This window comes from Desmodus rotundus, chromosome 10 (genome assembly GCF_022682495.2).
Source record: "Desmodus rotundus isolate HL8 chromosome 10, HLdesRot8A.1, whole genome shotgun sequence".
Lineage (NCBI taxonomy): Eukaryota > Metazoa > Chordata > Mammalia > Chiroptera > Phyllostomidae > Desmodus > Desmodus rotundus.
In genome coordinates this window covers 46,415,440-46,429,804 of record NC_071396.1, presented here as the reverse complement: position 1 = coordinate 46,429,804, position 14,365 = coordinate 46,415,440, and the positions used below count along the sequence as shown (strand labels likewise).

General features: G+C 49.0%; 1 protein-coding gene across 4 annotated transcripts in view; it reads right to left on the bottom strand.

Annotated features, from left to right (window-relative positions):
- Positions 1–6,798: 6,798 nt before the first annotated feature.
- Positions 6,799–14,365, bottom strand: part of TCF7 (transcription factor 7) — a 30,557-nt gene continuing 22,990 nt past the window's right edge. The window contains exons 5-11 of one of the 4 annotated variants that reach the window (XM_045183891.2): positions 13,928–14,015; positions 12,419–12,511; positions 11,097–11,216; positions 10,460–10,622; positions 10,245–10,352; positions 9,649–9,697; positions 6,945–7,157 (exon numbers count right to left, since the gene is read on the bottom strand). In XM_045183891.2, coding sequence (XP_045039826.1) covers positions 7,078–7,157; positions 9,649–9,697; positions 10,245–10,352; positions 10,460–10,622; positions 11,097–11,216; positions 12,419–12,511; positions 13,928–14,015 — 701 coding nt within the window. In that variant the 3' untranslated portion in view covers positions 6,945–7,077. Of the gene's footprint in view, positions 7,181–9,648; positions 9,698–10,244; positions 10,353–10,459; positions 10,623–11,096; positions 11,217–12,418; positions 12,512–13,927; positions 14,016–14,365 lie in introns of all 4 variants that reach the window. The other 3 variants (XM_024575301.3, XM_024575302.3, XM_045183892.2) reach the window with 3 other exon arrangements.

Sequence of the window (14,365 nt, the reverse complement as noted above, 5' to 3'; positions counted from 1 at the left end):
CCTTTCTGAACAGCTGAGATTGAGTGGACAATGTAGCAGTTCAAATTTTTGTTCCCTTCCTGACTCTATAGATTATTGCCCTAGTTTTTAAACCAATAGTTCCTGATAATCTTAAACTCTTCATGCTTAATGTAGGTATGACAGCTCATCCAAGAGTAAGCAGGCCATTTGTGGATATTGTGTACCCAACTAAATTGTAGGCATAGTAGTAAGAGACCCTTCAAGCTGTCTGGTGCGCTCTTTTTCCCCTCCCTTGCTATATGCTATTCATTTACTATGTCTACCAAGAGTTTTCCACATTCTCATCTTAGCCAGGTGAAGTGAGTGGCCCTTTCCCATAATACCCAAACCTGTCTTCAAAGATACACCCACCCCTGCCTATCCTCTCACTTTCCAACTTTTCTAAAGTAACACTGTGGCACGTCTGCCTCTGACTCTTAATACCTACATGGCCTGGATGACATGGAAATAGTAGCTGCCTGCAGTGTGGTACTGTTGGTGATGAAGACTCCTCTGTGACAGCCCTTCGGCTTTTCAGCTTTTCATTGACTTGTGTCATTTGTGATTGAAAAGTAAACCAAACCCCTTGTTACTTTCTCCCTGACATGTTGTGGACTAAGGATGAGCTCCCTCAAATAGATTCTGATAACTTTTAAATTATAAAAACAAGTTACCTCTTTTGAAGTGGTTATCCAGACCACATTTCCTTGCATTTCGTTTTATGGTACTTAACAGATGTGTGCTTTACTAGTTGAAGGTAAGAACCTCAACCAACAAAAAGAATTACGGTTTGCTTTATTGCAATACTTGCTTTATTGTCGTGCTCTGGAACCAAACCTGCAATATCCCAAAGTATGCCCATTTTTTTTTACATTATTTATTGTAATAATGCCCCTATTTCACCAGTTTGCCTTCATAAATCTACCTTTAACAACATGAGGTAGGTGTTGCTCTACAGTTTTTATATTTTTCCAAAGATTCACAAGGGCATCCCTTCAAGTTATAGATGCCTGAGTGATGTAACTGTGATTTGTTTATTCTAGCTGCTGGGACTAAATCTGTATTATAACTTAGTGGTCTCCTGGGACTGCAGCCCTCTAACGTGACGTCATGGCAATGCTGAGCTTAGCTTGGAACTAGCTGGAGAAGGAGAATAACGGTGAGCCACTCTGGGCCTGCGGCTCAGGGCAGGCAGATATTCCAAACAGCATGATCCCTTAATTTACTTAAAAATTGGCCGATAGTGTAATTTGTTTTCTGACCCAGGGGTAAATTAAGAAGAAATTGTAGGTAGGTTGTCTAAGCTCTTAATAGCAGTTTGAAGAGGCACAGAAGGGGTACTCACCGGGAAAAAGAACTAAGAATGGCATGTCTTTTGCTCTGAATGCCCTTCATCTCATCCACAACCATCAGAATCTCACTCATCTTTCGAAACTTAACTTTGCTTGCCACCACTTCCTTTTGAAGATCCGAGTTTTCTTTTTCTAAATCTCAGTGGGGAGGAATCAAATGTTTTCCCTACAGATTTGCTTGAGCTTTAAAAAGATGATAATCTTCAATGATCTGGATTTGTGTGAAAACTGATTTCTAGCTAGGAAAGAAGAGAATAAAAGACAATAATGCAAGTAAAGGGAAAGCGTATGAAATGGTTGACTACCTAAAGTGTAGCTCCTAGCTTATACTTTGTAGGAAGTGTAAGGCATGGTTGCCCTCTTGGCATCTTTTGGAATAGTTAAGGAGGCAAAGTTAGGAGAGGATGAATAACTTCAATAAAAATGTTCCTGGACAGAACAAGATTCATGAGCAAATTGGGGGTTACAGGGCTGTAAGGGTCTAGAAAATGTTCCATGAGGAAAAACTAGTTTCAGAAGTGAAGCTGGATTTGGTTGTGGATGGAGGGATGCCAAGGTGAGGGGGAAGCAGTGCTCAGTCTGAAACTGGCAGCAGAAGGTTGGGTGTTGGTAAGTCTGCTGGCAAATATAGGCTGGAAAGTGACAGTAAGGCCAGATTGGTGACAATTTTTATGACACTTTTGGAAGAGTATCAGATTCATGTTAGGCATTGCTATTTTTGAGTGTTAGAACTAAAACTTTTTTTTTTTAATTACTAAAGTATTCTGAATATTCGGGTTTTTACAACTAAAGTCCTTGTTTACTGTTGTTAAAAATCACTATCTTAAAAAAAAATGAGTGAGAACTCAATGTGCATATCAAGACAAAGAATGGTGTGAGAAGTAGTTTAGAACATGTACCTTGACCCAAGTTTGTGCCATTTGGACACCTAAGCAGGATTTGGACACTTGGTCCTTCCTGTTGAGTTGTCCTGTTGGATTGTCAGTAGTTACAAGCATTGTTGGTGGCATAAAGGTATTGGAGGTGCCTTTGTTCGACAGATTTCCAATGTGGGACTTCATTTGAGTGATTAACTCATGGCTGACCTGCTGTCTTGCAGAATTTTGCACTGTTGGATACAACTGGTCTGTTTGGCAATACTGAGAGGCATTTTTTGGGGGAGAAATAGTTGCTCACAACATTATCTGCTTCCTCTTCTCTGGTTCTCATGACCTTAACATTTTCAGGAAGTATTTACCAAGCACCTAACCAGCCTCTTCTTTCACTCCAAAAATCAGCCTATTTTATAAAAGGGCTCTCTCACTCTCAATGCCTCCCATCTATACGGGGCAAATTCATGTGTCCTTTCTGTGTTCAGTGTGCCATTTCACAGCCTCAGCCTCCCTTTTTTTGCTTCAGATGGTTTGCAGGGATTTCTGTCTCAGGAGGATTCTAGGCAGGGTGGGAATAGAGAGCTACAATCTCAGAAATCTACAGGGTCCAGCACAAATAATGCCCCCCCCTTTTTATTACAAAATCTTTTATTACAAAATCATAAGCCTGTAATTCTGTAACATAATATCACACTCAAGCACACCGTATGACATTTTAGGTGAAACATTGACATTAAAACTCTAAATTATTACACCCATATTATTACCCTACCAACCACACTCAAGCAGGCCTCTGCCAGACCCTATATATTCAAGAGTTGTTTCCATAGTGGCTTTTGGGCTGTGGGTTGGGGATGGTGAATGAAACATAATTCCCCCTCCTCCATCCCTTAACATTGCCTTCACATATCTGAAGGAAACAAGACTTCAGATAAAGGAATGAGAACACTTGAATGAAAACGTAAACCCTGGTTCATGCTGAACCTCTGGTTTACTTTGAAATAAGTGTCAACCTTAACTACTACTAATTATCTTCCATACAATTCATGGCTGCTGAAAATACCCCTTACCTTGTATTGCTAGTGACCTGGCTCATGAGTACAGCTGGGGTTAGGCTAATTCCTACTTCCAGGACAGAGTCTGCCCTTTCCAGTTAACTCTATGCTCAGTCCCATACTTAGCAATTTCAAAATCTACCCTGACCTAAGCTGGGTTTTTATTCTAGGGAACTATAGGAACATCCACATCTGTTGTTTTAAACTCTGTGGTTTGAGTACATGAAGTTAGGGCTCCTCTCAGACCACCATGCCCATTGTGGACAAGACCAGTGAAAGTCTAATAGCTGCTCTGGACCAGTGTAGCATCCGGAGCCTGAATTAAGAGTCCCATGGTGATTTGAGATCTCAAAGTGATTGGAACAGTTGGAATTGAGAGAGTAGATCCAACTTAAGAACCAGAGTCGTCTTCTATGGGAAGTTCAGTTTCAAGGACTCGTGGTGAACTAATAGTTCTGAAGAGACCTGAGAAAGTCATGCTGAAGCAACTTCAAAAGTCAATTCATTGTCTTTATGTTATGAATTACTCTTTGGTCTCAAATGTTCTACTTTGATGTATAGGCCTGGCAAGTTCCTTTTGTGATGTTTTTCTAGAAATGCATGCAGAATACCTTCAAATTGGAAGACTTGGTAAGTCCCTGCTACTTTGCCAGGCTGAGCCATCACAATATCCTGAGCACAGTGAGAGCAGCTGCCAGAAGAGAGGGCTCAAGATGTACATTTTAAGCAAATCTGCCAGTTGTGTGGGAATGTGTAAGGGAGGTTGGGGTATCTTGTCATGTCAGAAAATAGGTACAGAGAATAAGTAGCATAAATGATAGGTTAAAAAATAGGGGGAGGATAAGAATAGTATAGGAAATGTAAAAGCCAAAGAACCTATATGTACGACCCACGGACATGAACTATAGGTGGGGGATGTGGGTGGGAGGGGGAGTGCAGGGCAGAGGGGAGTGAAGGGGGAAAAATGGGAAAACTGTAATAGCATAATCAATAAATATATTAAAAAAAAAGAAAAAATAGGGCTGGTTCTTGGTAGTCAGCTGGGACTGGTGGGGTATTCAAAGTTGAATTGGGGGCTGCACTCTCAAGCCACCCTGAGACCTCAAAGGAATGTGCTGGTGTGACCTGGGGGGGGGGAGGGTTTGAGTTTCTTCTTTGATGTCATTTTTTTTTAAGGCTGGATTTTAACAATGTTGCCAAAGCCCCCCTCTTCTACCCTCACTTACACAAAGAGTACATTGTTCATGTACCCAGTGTACTGTAAATAAGACACCTAATCAGATGCAGCAACCCAGTCTTGCATAAGCCTTGGTTAGAATGTAGTTTTTTGAAACATCTAGGCCAGTAGCCAGAGCGGAATTCTTTAAATGGGACAGATGTCAAGAGAACGGCTGGTCTCTAGTACCCTTCCAGAAAAAGGTCTAGAATTACAACTTCCAATGGCCTACTTTAAATAGACACTACTCTGGAAGATGACTTTATTTATAAATATTTTTAAACATAAAATCAAAAAATATAACTCAGTGAAAATTAACAATGCATGATGATGGCCCAGTGGCTGCTTGCTGTATACAGTTCTTGAGTGTACCTAATGGTTAATTGACCTATTGAGGTGGCTTTATGACACCTTTTACATTCATGATGGGTCTCAAAGTTAACAGCGAATTTTAACGTGATAGATAAAGCTGTGTAAAAGGTAGGTTGGAGATTTTTCAAATTCAGGTTTTATATAAAAATATGAACATACTTCAGTCACTTTAATAGTCTCTGGGAGGAAAGGGTTCTATTAAATACCTTTTTGGATTTTATACCAGTATAGTATACAAAGACTTGTTTGCTGATTTTCCTCATAATAGGATATGTACTTATGGAATGGTTCATCCAAACTCAACCCTCAGACAAAATGGAGCCTAGTGGTCAGGTGCACCTATTTCTAGTTGGATTATCTTAGGGTCTGTGGGTAGCAGTTTCCAACCCATCCCACTGGGGGGAGGGAGAGTCTGGTCTGTGCCTGCATCGGTTGTTAGGATTGGTGGGATAAGAGCAAGGCTTGGAGTGGGAGCACATTCCCAGCATGAGCCCAGCAGGGCCCAAGCCCTGTAAGGGGAGGTGAGAGTAATCCCTGGCTCCTGCAGGTTGAAAGTCTAACGTGTACCACAGAGTATAAACCTCCAGTTTCATGGCTGTCATGAAAAGGATATCACGCTGTTCCTGAAACAGCTTTTCTCAGGGTCAAGCTTTGAGGAAAAAAAAAACCAGTAAAAAGTATCTTTATTCTCATGTTTAAAAAGTTTTTCTATGATGATGCTTTAACAATACAAAAATATTTTTACTACTACAATGGCCCTTTTTTCTTAAGACTTCCTGCAACACTACACTAGAATATATGATCTTTGGAATCAGAGAAGCCAGTAGCTAAAGTAGGAACTAAAGGCTTTTGTTGAGGGGTGTGTGTGGGTACAGAGACAGCCCTTTTTCTTTGGATTCAGGCTATGTACAGTGAGGAGGCACCAAAAACCCAAGTTAAATTAAAAAGGGTGGTTTTTTTTGTTTTTTTTTTTGTTTGTTTGTTTAAGGCTCAGGGTTGAAGCTTGGCTCAGAATTGGGTTAATTAGGCTGTGGTGAAAGCCCACTCTACCACTGGAGGTTTTCTGGGCTCCTTGCTTTGGCTGTAACAGTCCTCCTTCCCAGTGCCCCATAGGGAAACTGAAGCTGGCCTGGTTTTGTTTGGCTTCTCACCACTGCCCACGAGCTGGCTAGACTGAGGTGGAGGAGCTGGAAATGGATCGTGAAAAAGCCTCTCAGAATGGGGAGAGGTGCAAACCAGATTTTGGGCCATGACTTCGAGCTGTTGACTACAGCCACTAGTGACAGGTCTGGGGCTTTGCTATCTTCTGAGGGGATTGAGTTTCTCAGGAATCATTTCCAAGTAATTTGAACTAGAGAGCCAGATAATCCCCACCACCCACACTTGCCTGATTAAGGTGGTGTCAGGTTTTTCTGTTGCCTAGGGTGGTAGGCCTAAACTTAACCTATTCCATTCCCTCTACTCACAAGCTCCTGAGAATGTGGCAGGATTTCTCTGGTCCAGGGTGCAAATGGCAGCTAGGTTTCTGTAAAACGTGGCTTTTCTAGGCCCTTAAGAGAAAAGCATGGTCATCTTGGGCTTTGTGGTTGTGCCAGGCTCATGTCTGATAAGCCAGCTTATTCTTGGTCCACGAAGTGCCTGGCATGGGGAGGGTGTGGCAGTGGTGTGGATGGGGAGGTGGGCTAGGGAGGCAGGGTAGGGAAAGCTGCTGGGGCATCTGGCTAGCAAGATGGATGGTGAAAAGAACAGATGCAGGCTGCTACAAGGCACAGGAGATGCCCTTAGTCAGGTGATAACACAGATGTGATGCACCACTCAGAGCAGTTTGAATTGATGGCACCAGGTTCAGGCAGAAGTTGTGCAGCCTCTGAAATCTCCAGCACGGGGACCCTCAGGAGTTAACAGGGCCCCTGGCTGGTTTCCACATGCTTTGGGGCTCTGTCGCTGCTTCTCAAAGAGTGGGTCCCTGGAAGCCAGGTGTCCTGTGCATGCTAGGCTGCCTGTCTCTGAAATTCCTGTTGCTGTACCTGTGAATTCTGCAGGGCACTGCTGGGGGCCTGTGGGGGCCCACGGGGCTGGGAGGCTGAGAGCTGCTGAGAGACCTGGTGATGTAGGCGCTGGCTCCGCAGGGCTAGCAAGTAGTGCTGTGGGGAAGTGGGGCAGCAGGAGGTTATAGGGTGAATCCTGGGGGGCTGGGGACCCAGAGCAGCCTAGAGTACTGTCATCGGAAGGAACGGGGCTGGGGCAGCGGCCTTCTCCGGGTAAGTACCGAATGCATTTCTTTTTCCTCCTAGGAATAGTGAAGAGAGTTATCTGTAAACAGAGGGTGAATTCATAGTCATACACCACAACCAAAAAATGCTGTCCTTGCACAGGCCTAGCTGACCCCTTGTCCCCTCTCCCCAGGACATGGGTGATGTGTTTATGCTTTCAGAACTGAACCAGCACTGCTACTCTGCTGGGCCTGGCCAGGTGCAGTTCCCAGCACAGCCACACGGTGGCACAGGGACCTTTTGTAGCTGGAGCCTGTGGGCTGCCTTTGTTTTCCAAGGGAACCATCTCCTAGTCTGGGCCTTTTTGAGCCTGTTTCATGTGGTTCTGTGAGGTTCACATCTGCATTTAAGGCAAGGGGCTGCAGTGCTTGTCACTTCTTGGGCTGAGCAGTCCCAGTGCTCAAAGCTAGGTTAGGGGCAGGGAAGGGGAAGAAGAAATGGACAGTGATTCTTCTCATCCATTCTAACCATCTTGCGTTCTCTGGGACAGAGTCTGTCTCTGAGTAGTGTAGGATGGGTAGAATGAGGGCCTCCTATGAGGATAGGGTTGCCTCCCACCATGTGCCCATACACACATATACCTATTCACCCAGATTCTAGCTATCTGGAGTAGCCTCAGCCTCAGCCCTCCCAGGCCTGGTGTGAACCTGAACTAGGCAACCTTTAGCCACTTGGTAGGTATTCTTTTCACACATGTAAGCATTTTTCTGTTCCATGGTGAAACAGAGTTATTGCTACAGGGCCTGCTCCTCTCTCCCTTCCTCTCAGCCCTCTGGTCTCAATAGGTAAAAGATGATGAGTTACTTTGCCATTTGGCATCCAGGTTATTTATGGTATTTTCTATTATAGTCACCTTTTTTCCCTTAGCTTTAAGGGTTCAGGCAGGAATCCCAACTTGAAGTGATGGAACTGGTTGGCCATTATGACTTTCATGCCTGGGACCAGGGGCTGAGGCCACCTGAATGGTGTTATTTGGCTATTGAGTACCAGCTAGGCCTGGTTAGCACCAAACCATTACCTGAGGACTGTAGGCACCAGAACTACTTTCTTGAGCCTGCCTTTCCTTCCATAGAACATTGTCTCTTCCCCTCCTTCCACTTAGACCCAAGTGATTTTCTCTACAAACTGTTTTCAGTGTTCACTCCCATTCTTAGGAGACATGGGCTGCACAATCTGCAGGTATCCTAAGGGGTTAGGAGGTGGGGGTGGGCAAAGGAAGGCTATAGGCCCAGCAGAGCATATGCAGAGTCAGGGAAGCAGCTTGAAGCAAAGGGAGGATGGTGGTGGGGACAAACCCACCTGCACGGACCACACCAATCCGTCTGCTGGTTGAGGCCAAAGCGAGCACGGCATTTCTTAGGCGAGCCAGGGTCTGCTCACAGCCATGCCAGAGGGGCAGAGCAGGGCAGAGGGCGAGCAGGCAGGCAGCAGGGCAGAGCAGGGCCCAGAAAGAAGAGGTAACATCAGTGTTATCCAGTCACAGGTACCCCACAGCCCCCAAAAGCAGAGGGCCTCTCCATGGCACAGCCAGCCCCAGTGGGAAGCCCTAGGGCCCAAAGCCAAAGTATTAGGAAAGGTGTGCATGGCACCCAGTGGGGCAGAAGAGGAAGGGGAAGAATGGTGGGGAAGAGAGAGGACCCTATCATGCTGGCTCCTCTGGCTTGTGGGGTTCCCTGCAGCATAAGAGCTGTGAAAGAAACCAGGGAGGCTCTTGGGGATCCAGACCTAGCCACCTCTGCTTTAGGTCTGTCTCCACCCCTGAATTCCCTGCCAATTCCCCCCCGCCCCCCAATTTTTGCCAACACCCTATCTGCCTAACCCATACCCTCCGTGCTGTAGCTTAAACCTACTCTACACACTTCCAGATTAAAAGTAAAACCCCATTCTTCAACCTCAGAAAAAGGGCTGAAGCCTACCCTGCCCCAGTCGAAGCGTGGGAGGTAGCACAACTGAGAAAGTCATTCATGAATGTGGATCGGAGTTGGGACAGGAATCCACCCACATGAAGGACACTTGCAGCAGAGTGTGGACTTCCTGGGTCCTCTGCACAGCACTGCCATGAAAAATGGTGGACGGGGGTAAATTTGCCAGGCACTAGCCAGCAGGCTGTGTGACCATGGGCGTAGGGATGGGGTCTGGCTCAGTCTCCATGCAGACAGCATGCTGTCCACCTCAGAACCCCCAGGATGTGGTGCTGGGTTTAGCGTGGATCGGACAGTCAGCTCCTCACTAACTTCCCCTGGCAGAGGCGAGCTGTGAGCACAGCAGGGCTAGCAAACATGGTGGGCCCTCACACCATGGCTATGTGAACTGGCTTCTGCTGGTCTTCCCTAGGACTTAGTATAGCTGTTTCTCAAGTGGGGGTCTGACTTGCGAGGTGCAGGCCATGTTTCCAGAGAGCCCAGGCCCACACACGGAAGGTTGGTGGACCCTCCCTCTGTGCCAGACTATAGATGCTTGTCAAATGGGGGCCTGGAGAGGAGCCTCACTGCTGAGGGAAGGTCTCACCTGTGTTGGATTCTTGATGCTTTTCCCTGGAGCGCCTCTTCTTCTTCCCCTGCAAGAAACAAAGGAAGAGAATCATCAGATCTAGGAGGTAGACACTAACCCCAGTGAGAGTGGCTGGGATACCTGCAGTCAGCTGCCTAGCCTGGCTGCCACTGGCACACTGGATTCCAGGCACACAGTCTCTACCTGGGGACCCTAGCATTTCTTGATTGCAGTTCTTGCTAGGTAAACCATGAGGCAATTAAGGGCTCCTCCTCCCTTTCCCACACTGGTCTCCATTTTGAATGGAAGAGGTAACTTCCAGGCCCCTTCCTCCCTTCTGCTTATGAGCCCAAATCAAATATAGGGCAATAGCCCTGCATGGAGTGGGAGTAGGTCCTGGGTGGAAAAAAGGACACGGGCCTGTCTTTACCAACAGCTCCCCTTGCCTGACCCTCTTCTGAACTAGCTGTGGGAGGCCTTGAACCCCTCCAGTCCACCACCTCCCCTCCTCTGTGCCTTTGGGACAGTAGTCCTGCTTTCCTTGCTGAGACTGTGGGGCACGGAATCTGAAAGGTTCCCCTACCCATCCCTACTGTGTGTTGTTGGCCACTCACATAGTTGTCCCGCGCTGACCAGCCTGGGTATAGCTGCATGTGCAACTGCCTCTCCTTGCGGGCCAACTCGTAATACTTGGCCTGCTCTTCTCGTGACAGTGCGTGCCACTGCAGAGGGAAAGTGGGGGCAGAGAGAATGCACCAGGGAGTCAGCAGGCTGCACTAGGGAGGTGGTCAGGGGCCATCCCCGCCAGCCCATCTGCCCATGGCCTCACCCTGCGGCCCAGGATCTGGTTGATGGCAGCACTCTCCTTGAGTGTGCACTCTGCAATGACCTTGGCTCTCATCTCCTTCATGTACAGCATAAAGGCGTTCAGTGGCTTCTTGATGGTTGGCTTCTTGGTTTCCTTCTCTGCCTTGGATTCTGCCTGAGTCTTCCTGAAGGACACATGTCCAGGTCACTTGGGAGCCCCCACAATGCCCACCTAATGCTACTGTATCCAGTGCATGTGTAAGGGCATGGATACTTTAGCTTTTGTAAATGGAATCTTTTTTTTTTTTTTAAGCTACTCCAAAATTGATGAGCAGAGTTAGTTCCTTACAGGTATAGTGCAGCTAAGTAAGAAAAGTGTATATAAGGATTTCTCAACCCCTCCCATCTTGGCTTAAACTAAATCTTTGTTTCCCACTCCACCCACTCCCTCCAGCTTCTGAAGCTCAAAAACAGTGGTCAGTGGCAAAAGCCACAAGACAGTTTGGCCAGAGGCCTTCTCTGGTAGTCTTTGGAGCTTCTAGGCAGCAGGCCTTCGGCCTGGTGGAAGAAATGTGTATCCTGGCTGACAAACAGATGGGAGCCTGGGTTCTGCTCACCTGCTTCCCTCCCTCCTCCCCACTGTGTGCCTTTTCACTCACAGGCTGCGATCATAGGGCTGCAGTTCCTGCTTCCCTGAGGTGGGCACAATGGCTGGGTGGGGAATGGCTGCTGGGTGACCAGGTACGCCAGAACCTAGCATCAGGGATGGGTGGGTGAACCTAGAAGCAGGAAGAGAGTTAACTCTGAGCCAGGTGTGTACAGGCCAGGTCTTGGGACACAAGAGACCCTGCACAGTAAACAAGGACAGGTGAACAGATATCCCAGCCCCACTGGCCTATGTACAAGCACCGATACATGCAAATACCTGCTCCCGACACATTACACAGACGACACTGCAAAAATCTTACTCATCATTCAGGTGGTTACTAAATTAAGGCCTAAAATAGCTTTTGAATCTCGTCCCTTTTCACCTCCTGCCCTCTCCAGCTCACCTCATGAGCCTGTGACTGCCTTGCGGCCTTCCTCACTCTTCTGATGGGCTCCTCTAGGACTCTCTCCACACAACCTTTTAACAGTGCCTGAGTGCTCCTGGCTGCTCTTGCTGAAATTCTCCCACTGCCCAGAGCACTGCTGACCATGTCTGCTGGCATTTTAGCCCCATCTTTTCCCATTTCCCATCACGTCCCCCTCCAGCCATCCCCAGCTACTGCTGTTCCCCTTGTCCTCCTCACTCAGGAGATGTTAACCTTTTCAAGAAGATCTGTGACAGACCAGGTCTGGCTGGGGTCTCCTTGGGGCCCCCCAACACCCACATAGCATTCAACTGCTGGTGCTCCTATCCTGTGAGCCCCATAGCACTGGAGAAGTCTGCTGAATTCCTTGTTCCATACTTAGCTCACTCCTCAGTGAGAGAAACGAGCTAAAAGGACACACACAAACACACACACACACCCCTCCCACTTCATTTTCTGTCCTACGGATACTACTCTGCCCCTTGCTGCTTAAATGGGTGTGGGGTCCCTAAGCAGGCCAGAGCTTGCTGCCTCAGCTTGGGCAGGGCTCAGGGAATGCCCAGGAAAGTCTGGACCGGCCCTTCCCTCAGCAGGGATGCAGAACAGCAGTGAGTGCATGCACACCTGCACATGGGCGGACTCACGCATGCACAGAGGCTGGAGCACGAGCACCCATGTGCGTGTAACTGTCCCTGGCTGCTCTGTTGCAGTTTGGCCTGGGCTTAGGCCTCTTGTAGTTCCACTGGCTTCATTCTCAGGCACAGGGCAGCAAGAGGCTGCAGAATGACAGACAGACGGATGGACAAACGACTAGCACAGGGCAAGCAGTGACCTGGGCATGGCCTTCTGTGGGCACTGAAGCCTGGGCAACAGGAAGCAGGAGCCTGGCTGCAGGGTAGGGGACTCACCTGGGGTAGGGGGCGCCAGGGGCTGCAGTGGGGGCAGGGAAGTGCTGTCTATATCCGCAGGAAGGGGACAAGGGGTAGAGAGGAGGGCTGGGCCTGTGGTTGGGAGAGACAGCTGTTAGCAGTCTTGCTACTGGCCATATGTGGGGAAGGACTTCCCTCCACGCTCCAGCCTGACCCTAGATTGTGAGGCAAAGCGGCTTCTGCTTGGAGCACTCTGTTGTGTTTTAAGCATCTGCCACCAGAGGGCAACCTGTGCTGCACCTATTTCCCTCTACAGGCTTGTACTGCTGCCTCAGGGGTAGCAATGGCCACACTCTCCCAGGAGCCGGCTCAGCGGGCCCCCAGGTCCCCTCCAGCCTTTCCTCCTGAAATGAAATGTCCCTGTCAGTACAGAGTTGATAGCTGCCCTAGGGCCTTCGCACCCTCTACTGATGCTGTCTGACTCGTGCTCCCATCCCACTTTGCGTGCTTCGGCTCCTGGCCACCCTAAATGACCATTTCTTCCCAAAGCCCTTGCGATCCCAAGCCAGATGAGGTGCCCCCTGGATTCCTGCAGTCCTTACTCAAAGCCCTGCTAACAGTGCCTTGCCACTGGCTGGCCTCTGGTCTGGGTGGCACAGGCTGAGTTCTATGAGGGTGGGGCCTTAGGATCAGCCTGCGTCAGCAGTGCTGCTCTGGGGCCCAGACCCTTGCCTGGCACACTTCAGACCTGGGGGTACTTGTGGGAGCAGCCCTGGTTTGTTTTCAGAGTGGAGCTTTGTCCAAGGAGAATTTAGACATAGAGGGATGAGCTAAACATGGATAAAGGGCAAGTGCAAAGGGACAGGCAGGCTCCTAGGTTGGGCCTCTGGCCTACCCTGCCCTCTGGGGAAGCCAGGCCTTCCTGCTGTGAATGAAGTGACTGCCCCAGGCCAGAGAGGCCGAGACCTACTCAAGTCACACTGGTTGCCGGCAAAGGGCCAGTTAGCCTGCTAGACCAACTTCAGCTGAAGACAGGCCTTTCAGCCCACAGTTGGGCCTGCTGACATGGCTAGGGGGTGGGCTCAAGTAGGCACCATAGGGGCAAGGAAGGGACCCTGCCCCTCAAGCTGCTTGGCCAAGGAAGGGACCGGCCAGCAGCAGGCATTGAGGCAAGTGGGAAGTATCCTCCTGCCCACCAGGTGGCCGAGAAGCTACAGCCTCACTATGGCCATTCTTGCTGTTACCTCCCTGCTCAGGCCACCTTTTTCTTCCTCACTCATGTGGCTCCGAGCAGCCCAGGGTTCTCTCATTCAAGTCTCAGACACTGAAGCAGAGTTCAAGGGCAACAGGGCTGAGATCATAGCCTAGATTCCTCTTTTCCTAAAGGGAGTATGTCAGGTTACCAGGGGAGTGGCTAGAGCTGCTGGCCAGCCCTGGTACCTACAGAGATGGCAACGGCGCACAGCACAGGATGGAGGAGGAAAACAGCAGGGCAGGTATGGGTCCAGTCAGTGGAAGGTGCCCCTTTCCTATTGGGCCCACACTTACCAGCTCACAGTGTGGGGGAGCTGTCCCATGCTGCCTGAGGTCAGAGAGTAGAAGCCAGAGAGATCAGAGGTCTGCAGAGGCCTGTGAACTGCAGTGGAGAGGGGCCGAGTGAGCTAGCCTGACTTAGAAGCCCCTTTAGGTAGCTAGTACCCGCACCCTAGAGCCGCCTGTGGGGGGCCTCTGAGATCCCACCCCCCTTGCGAGAGTACCAGACATACAGCTTCATTCAGGATTACCCCAGTGTGGCAGCAGTGCTTCACTTGCAGGCTGGGGAGCCAAGGGCAGAGGGGGTGGGTGATGTGCCCGAGGACACTAGCTGGCCACTGGCAGAGCAGGAGCCATTCCAGAAGGGAACACCAGGCCTCACCACCACCAGTCTGCAACTGAAGCCTCTCTGCCGGGGGCCCCTAGTCTGGGGGAACCTGGCCTGTGGAGCCA